The sequence below is a fragment of the Nicotiana tabacum genome, chromosome 7 (assembly GCF_000715075.1).
Source record: "Nicotiana tabacum cultivar K326 chromosome 7, ASM71507v2, whole genome shotgun sequence".
Classification (NCBI taxonomy): Eukaryota; Viridiplantae; Streptophyta; class Magnoliopsida; order Solanales; family Solanaceae; genus Nicotiana; species Nicotiana tabacum.
The window spans coordinates 154,180,625-154,188,002 of NC_134086.1; the positions used below are offsets into that span (position 1 = coordinate 154,180,625).

The 7,378-nt window shown below is 35.6% G+C and overlaps 1 protein-coding gene across 2 annotated transcripts; it reads left to right on the forward strand.

Moving 5' to 3' along the window:
- The first annotated feature begins 366 nt into the window (after window positions 1-366).
- On the forward strand, window positions 367-6,790 carry LOC107778488 (digalactosyldiacylglycerol synthase 2, chloroplastic). Of its 2 annotated transcripts, none has more exons than XM_016598755.2 (5): window positions 367-688; window positions 1,288-1,598; window positions 2,374-2,637; window positions 3,070-3,419; window positions 5,963-6,790. In XM_016598755.2, exons 2-5 carry the CDS (start codon window positions 1,317-1,319, stop codon window positions 6,450-6,452), a joined length of 1,386 nt encoding a protein of 461 aa, XP_016454241.1. In that variant the 5' UTR covers window positions 367-688; window positions 1,288-1,316; the 3' UTR covers window positions 6,453-6,790. The 2 variants fall into 2 exon arrangements, with proteins under 2 accessions (XP_016454241.1, XP_016454242.1); XM_016598756.2 differs by having other exon boundaries at window positions 367-597.
- The last annotated feature ends 588 nt before the right edge of the window (window positions 6,791-7,378 follow it).

Sequence of the window (7,378 nt, forward strand, 5' to 3'; positions counted from 1 at the left end):
CAATAGAATACTAAATAGATAAATATATTTACCGAGTAGTCCCATATGGATAAGCTTCTTCAAGAAACTTATTTACAACGACGTACTAAATGAACAAGCATAATATAATATATTTATAACAAGATGATATATTTCAAACTTGGGGGCAAATTTGGACTTTTGCCAACTAAGAAACAGAATCCAGCACGTGCTAGGGATGAATCCAGCAACTCATTGGGGCCCACAAACAGTTCTGGTATTTGGTTGTGCCAATGAAGCGTTCTAAAACCTCGTCAGCAAACCAACCAACCAATCAAGTGTTTATACGCGAGCAAACTTGTCTGTCTGTTCTTTTTTCAACGGTAAGTAAAAAACTAACACAAACTTGTACTTGTTCAAGTAGTTTCCTTATATGCCGCTGCTTTGCTTTTCAACCTATTTTCCAGCCCATTCTAGTAGCTTTTTAATCCACTATTATTACCATCATTATCTTATTATTATTCCCTTGTATGAGTTTTAATTAATTATTCCATTTGCCTAAAAAACACTAATTCTTCTTCTTCAAGAAAGTTGCCTAAACCTGTGGAATTTTCAAACTTGGCGTTTGAGAAAATTCAGGTAATCAACTCAAGATACCTTGTCTTAAACTCCGCTTCTAAATCTTTGTCAGTGTTTTAGCGTACTCAACAACGTACAAGGTTGTAATCTGGTATGACTTTTGTCTATTTCTTCAGTTCTTTGTTTTTCTTTCCATTTTTACTTATTAAGATTCAGTTATTAGTGCTATTTTTCAGCCCCCTTTATTCAGATTGGTTGAAATTTGTGCATTTTTTTCCTGCAAAAAGAGTAAATTTAGTTGCTGGAAATGGGTGTTCGCGTGTTATGTCAAGTCTTTAATTTTACTCAATTTGTTTCTGTTATGAATTTGTTTTTACCAAATATGTCAAGTTGTGCTTGAAAAGTAGTGTTAGGATCTAAGATGTTTGTTCCTGGAGTATATAACTGCATGTTCCAGTAGATTGTATAATTACCAGGAAGGTAAAATGGAATAGAAGTTTAATGGTTAGTTTTTTAGTCTCTTGCACCACCATTTTCCTTTTTCTTAACTTGCTTTGCTTAATTAAATCTTTATTTATCAGTCTTTGGTTTCTGATAGTGATCTAGAGCTTAGTATTTTTGTCCATCAAACAACAACTTCTATTTGAAAACACGTTATAAGTCTATATGCATTTCATGGAATTCATAAATAGCTTCCAATTTAGTGTGCGAAGGTGGCGTTTCCTGACATTGATTGGTATGTTAAAACAGCTGCAAATAAATTGAGTTGACATCCTTAAATGGACAAGAAACAGCACATTGCCATCTTCACTACTGCAAGCATCCCATGGCTAACTGGAACTGCTGTTAATCCTCTGTTTCGTGCGGCCTATCTTGCAAAAGATGGTGCGATGAAGGTCACTTTGGTCGTTCCCTGGCTGCCGTTGATAGATCAGGAACACTTGTTTCCCAACAATATCACGTTTAATTCACACTTGGAGCAGGAAAAGTATGTCCGCCAATGGGTGGAAGAGAGGACTGGGTTTGCATCGAATTTTAGTATACGTTTTTATCCTGGAAAGGTAACTCAAAATCTGAAATATGAATGAGAATTTGTCTAATTTTATTACACTGAAAACTCCAGTCTATTAGATTTGTGGGAGCATATCCAGTTACATACTTCAACTGGTGAAGATATATTCTTCTGAATCAAATATCGGGACCATGTATGCTTAAAATTGTTCATCGAAGACTATTGATGTTTGCTTTGCTTTGTTTGTGAAAGTCAACCAAATAATCATGAATGCTTTTTCTTTTTTTATATATATGAGTTACTGATCTTCTTTCCCTTGTTAGTCCTTACCAGGTTGATCTAGAGTGTGGGGAGGGAAGCTGCTCTCCTTGCATTTAGATTGTCATATCTTTTCCTTATATAGTTTTGTCTATGCCTCAAAATAACAATTTTTCCTTCATTTCCTTAGTTGTTGAAAGCAAATAATAATTTCTCTCCTATAAAAATTGTTCTCGAGCTCTTCCAACTACGGATTATACATTTTCCCCTTCTCTTCATGGAATAGTAAACATGAAATCTGTTAATAACACATGATTCACATCTAAAGTGCAATAACAATAACTGTCAGGACAAGGGAATTACAGATCTTCCTTTTGATCTTCTTCTAGAATTATTGCCAGTTCATCAATGATAAGATTGTGATATAAACTCTTGGAGGGCCATTCCTCTCATGATGCAAAAGTAGTCGGCAGCTTCTTTTTGTTTATTAGTACTTTAATTTTGTCTCAATTGATATGCTTCTGGGGTACTCTATCAGAAATAAAGTGTTGCCTTCCGAATTGCAGTTTTCTCTAGATCTAAGGAGCATTCTTGCTTTGGGGGATATTACAGTAGTTATCCCAGATGATGAAGCAGATATCGCTGTCCTTGAGGAGCCCGAGCATCTTACATGGTATCATCATGGGAAGAGATGGAAAGAAAAATTTCGCATGGTTGTAGGAATTGTTCACACCAATTATTGGGAGATTGTCAAGAGAGAGAGGAACATATTGGTAGCACTTCTAATAAAGTACATCAATGGTTGGGTAGTTGATATCTATTGCCACAAGGTAAAATACTTCTATTCAGTAATTTTTTTGTTATTTATGAAGATCTACTTTGTGAGGTGGTTTTTTTTTTTTTGTGTGTGTGTGTGGGGGGAGGGGGGGGGGGGTTGGTATGAATTATTAATAGCTAACCTAGGTTGAAAGTAACTCTTTGACATTTGACACTTTAATGTACTGATGTTTCTTTGTTAAGTTTGAACAGCTGTTGCAGAAACATGCTTGCATATTCCATCTCAAAAACTATAATGCTCAAAAGTTGAAAACTGAGCAGTCTATTTTGCATGCTAGGCACGCTCAGGTCATCCGGTTGGTTGTAATATAGGAATTGATGATCGCTTGGTTGGACCGATTGGTTGTAGTATAATTATTACCATGACTTTTGGTACTTTGTGCGTAATACCTTGATCTATAAAAGTTACTTGCTTGGATTGGCAGGTCATTCGGCTATCCGCTGCAACCCAGGATCTACCAAGATCTGTGGTCTGCAATGTGCATGGAGTTAATCCAAAGTTCCTTGAGATTGGGCTGAAAACAAGAGAGAAGCAGCAAATTGGCAGCCAAGCTTTCAGCAAAGGTGTCTATTACATTGGTAAGAAGTTGTGGAACAAAGGGTACAAAGAGCTACTTGATCTTTTACGTGATCATCAAAAGGAACTTCCGGGATTTGAGATTGATTTATATGGTAGTGGTGAGGATTCTGCTCAGATTGATGTGGAGGCTAAGAAGTTGGAATTAGCAGTTAGGTCTCATCCCGGACGTGATCATGCAGATCCTTCATTTCACGAGTAAGAGCCAACTGTTTTCTACTGTTAAACTGTTTGCCCACTCTTGTTATATATGTCATTTATTCTGGATTGGGAATATTGTCACAGGGAGTTGGGTGGGTGGGAATGCATATGTATCTGCTGTTCCTAGAACGTAGTTTATCATGCCTGATCCAGTTTGCTGGCTGCAAAGAGAAGCCTACATACTCCATTAGAGAGGATTTGCGGACTTAACATTTTGTTGATTTCGGTTTTCTTTTTTCCATCCGTTTTGACTATATTTTTCGATCAAAGAGGTCTATCAAAATAACAAGAGGGTAATTACAGATTTATAGCTACATCTTCAGATTCATACATTTCGAACCTTCAAACATAAATTTCATATCCTCCAACAAACTATTATTACACCAAAAATAAAAATTCTGTAAGCATCTATTTTTTCCTCCATCCCTTTGATTAACAGTGTTCTGCCAAAATAGAGAATCTAAAAGAAGGATAAAACAAATAGTTAAAAAATAGTATTGCAATCCATGTTAGTTAACATATTTGGTAGATAGGCTATGGAATATTTTGTGTATGAAAGTGATCTAGTAATCGCTGATTGCTAGTGTTCTCTACCAATCATTCCTGTCGTTGTCAAAACAATGTAGTTGAAACAGCATGGTCCACTTTCATGTAGAAGTAATGGAAGAAGACGATGATAGAAGTTGTCAGTTGTTACTACTATAACTGTAGGCTTCATGCTTCTTGTCATTCCAGCTTTGACTGATTTACTATCTCCTTATAATTACTTCCTTTATAGACAAAGTGAAGTGCTAACCTTCACTGGGTAGGGGCAAGGTCTGCGTACACGCTACCCTCCCCAGGCCCCACATGTGGGAATATACCGGGTATATTGTTGTTGTTGTACAGACAAAGTGAAGTGCTGGATAACTTTTCAGAAAGGATATTTGGGTTTTATTTTCTGGTGCATTGCGTTAATTATTGAACAAGACTCGAGCTTAAAGGGTTCGAAGTAGGTGGAGTTCATAACTGGAGAAGAAGTGGGCTGTTTTGGATACTCATAAACACATTATTTTGAACAGTAATCTCTGATTGATTCAAGCTCCTCTGCCACCTTAATTTTTCGGGTGCGAAAGAACAGTGGCCTAAAAGTTGAGAGGAAATGGAAGTTTTCGACACTGCAAATATTTAGGGCTGATAATTGCAAAAAGTTAAATGAGAAAGGAGGAAAGCTAAACAGAGGTCACAACTGCTTTAAACCATCGATAACTTTAACCCTAATTTTAATGAATAAATATTACATAGCATAGATGCTGCAAACTATACAATTTTTTGATATTAATGATTCAGAAGCATCATGATCAAGTTTCCTCATTTATATTGCCGTCTAGAGCTAGCAAGCAGAATAAATACGGCAATCTTTTTTAGGTTATTATAATAAATACAGCAATCTAAAAGCACTCCTCAATTTACCAGTATCGTTGACTTGGTTAAAAATGAAATTTTTGCTAGTACAAGATCCGTAATCTGGAAATTCAGAAAAGCTAATGAATATAAGAAAATGGAAACATAGAAAAAACCAACTTAAGAGAGAAAAAGAAAGCCAACTCAGTTTGTAGGAAGCTTGAAATCAAAGTAGCTTTCAAGATCCTAGTGCTTTTTTGAACTTCTTCTTTCTCATGTTTCTTTGAGACTGCATCTTCATTTTCAGTGTCCAATGAGTTTGTGTGCTAAGAAAATGAATCTATGTATATCTAACTAGAATCCGCATCTTGCTATCATATTTCTCAAGTTAGTATTCCTTGTGTTTCTAAGGTATTGAAGATAAAAATTTTAAAATGCCTAAATTTGAGAGCCACCTAGAGGAACCTCTCTAGCTTGACAAACTGATGAATTAAGGCATACTCCTTGTTGATACTATCTCAAATTTAACCATATTTGTTATCTTTTCTTTATCCTATAGCCATCAGCCTCCTCTCCTCGCTTTTGTTTTTATCAATAATGATCGAACTTGTTATTACTGAAGCTTTTATTTCTTCTCTCCAAATATATTGAGAAATGTGGAGGGAGACAGAAATGTGGCCGGTCTATCCACATCTGAGATGAAGATTATTTAGATCATAGTTTTTGACAGTTGGATATACGTTAACAACTTTTTCATCTTTTCTTATTAAAAAAAGATACTTTTTCATCTTGAAGATTAATTTGGGCCTAGGCGCTTTTTACTATAGGATCTTTCAAATGTTGTTTGAAACATATGTTAGAACTTCCTCCCTTTTTTTATTTGATATTTTGGAAGATGACCTATTTTAAGACTTGGTACCGCAGGCATTCACTTTCAAACTGACTTTCATCCACAAACTCTTTCTGGTGAATATGAATCATGCTAAAATCATTGGTCAATAGATTTTGTTTCCTTTGGTTTTTAGATTTTTGGGATTTTGTGTTAAACGTAATGTGATTTGTTGTGCAAGTGTTAAGAGTTCGGGTACTTATTATAGTAGGGGGCTTCATTTTGCCATTCTCTCAATTGATGTTCTTTTTCCCTTTTTTGGTTTCAGCTATAAGGTGCTGCTTAATCCAAGTACCACAGATGTAGTTTGTACAACCTCGGCTGAAGCATTAGCTATGGGCAAAATTGTTGTATGTGCCAACCATCCGTCAAATGAATTCTTCATGCAGTTCCCAAATTGCCGAACATATGATGATGGTGATGGATTCGTTAAAGCTATACTCAAGGCATTGGCTGATGAGCCTGCTCCCTTGGCTGATACACAAAGGCATGAGCTTTCTTGGGAAGCAGCAACCGAGCGCTTTCTTAGAGCAGCAGAGCTGGATACTGTGCCAACAAAGACGCAATCAAAGACTACTTCAGCTCCTCTTTCCTTGGCATCATTGAGTTTAACAAGAAAACTCGAGGATGCATCAGCCTTGGTACACTTCGTTGGGACAGGATTTCTGAGCTCGCAACCTGATGAAGAGCAATGTAAAGAACTTGGCTTGAAAGTTCCTCCAAAGAAAACCGGATTTTCTTCTGGAAAATGGATCTAAAGCTGAGCCCAGCGTCTGGCGATTCAGATTCTTTGTTACTAGCCATAGATCACTTATTTTTTTTTTTTAGCCAGCAGGAATGTAGGAGTTGTCGTTTGTTTTAGTGAAGGGTTTACAGGGTAGATCATCAACAATCATGGGATTAATTAATCTGGTGTTGTATATTAACTAGCTGATTCCAACTCGTTTGGGATTTGAGGCGCTGTTGTTTGATATTAAGATAAATATTCTGGTGTACATATTCTTAATTAGGTAGCTGTATCCAAGTTTTATTTGGAAGGACAAATCAACCATCTTTTATCCCATTAGACATCATTTTATGATAATGGTTTCTTTTCTAAGGTTTGGCAGTTCTTGTTCCATTAATGTATGATTTGTTGCTTTTAGAGCCCATTTGGATTAACTTATTGTAAATTGCTGATAAGCTTGAAGTGCTGAAAAGTTCTTTTAAGTGCTGAAACTGATTTTTAAAATAAGCATTTACGTGTTTGGATAGAAATGCTGAAACTGATAATAAGCAGTTGATGTGTTTGATTAAAAAGTGCTGATAAGCTAATCTTTTGTTACAATGACTAAATTACCCTTGACGTTTTCTCGAAGATTATAAATTAAAAATTTCTTTGTAAAGAAAAGAATTGACAACGAATATGGAATGAAAAGAAGGTCAAGAAATTTATTTTCGAAAAAATATTTTTTGAATTAAAAAATTATTATTAAGGATAAACTAGTAAAAGTGTTGGTCAAACTAAAAATGCTTATAAGCTGAAAAGTCATAAGTTGGGGTAACTAGCTTATGACTGAATTTAGCTTATAAGCACTTTGAGTGTTTACCAAACGCATAGATAAGCTAAAATATACTTATAAACCAATTTGACCAGCTTATAAGCTTAGCCAAACACCCTTTTAATAACACAGCTGAATGTTTA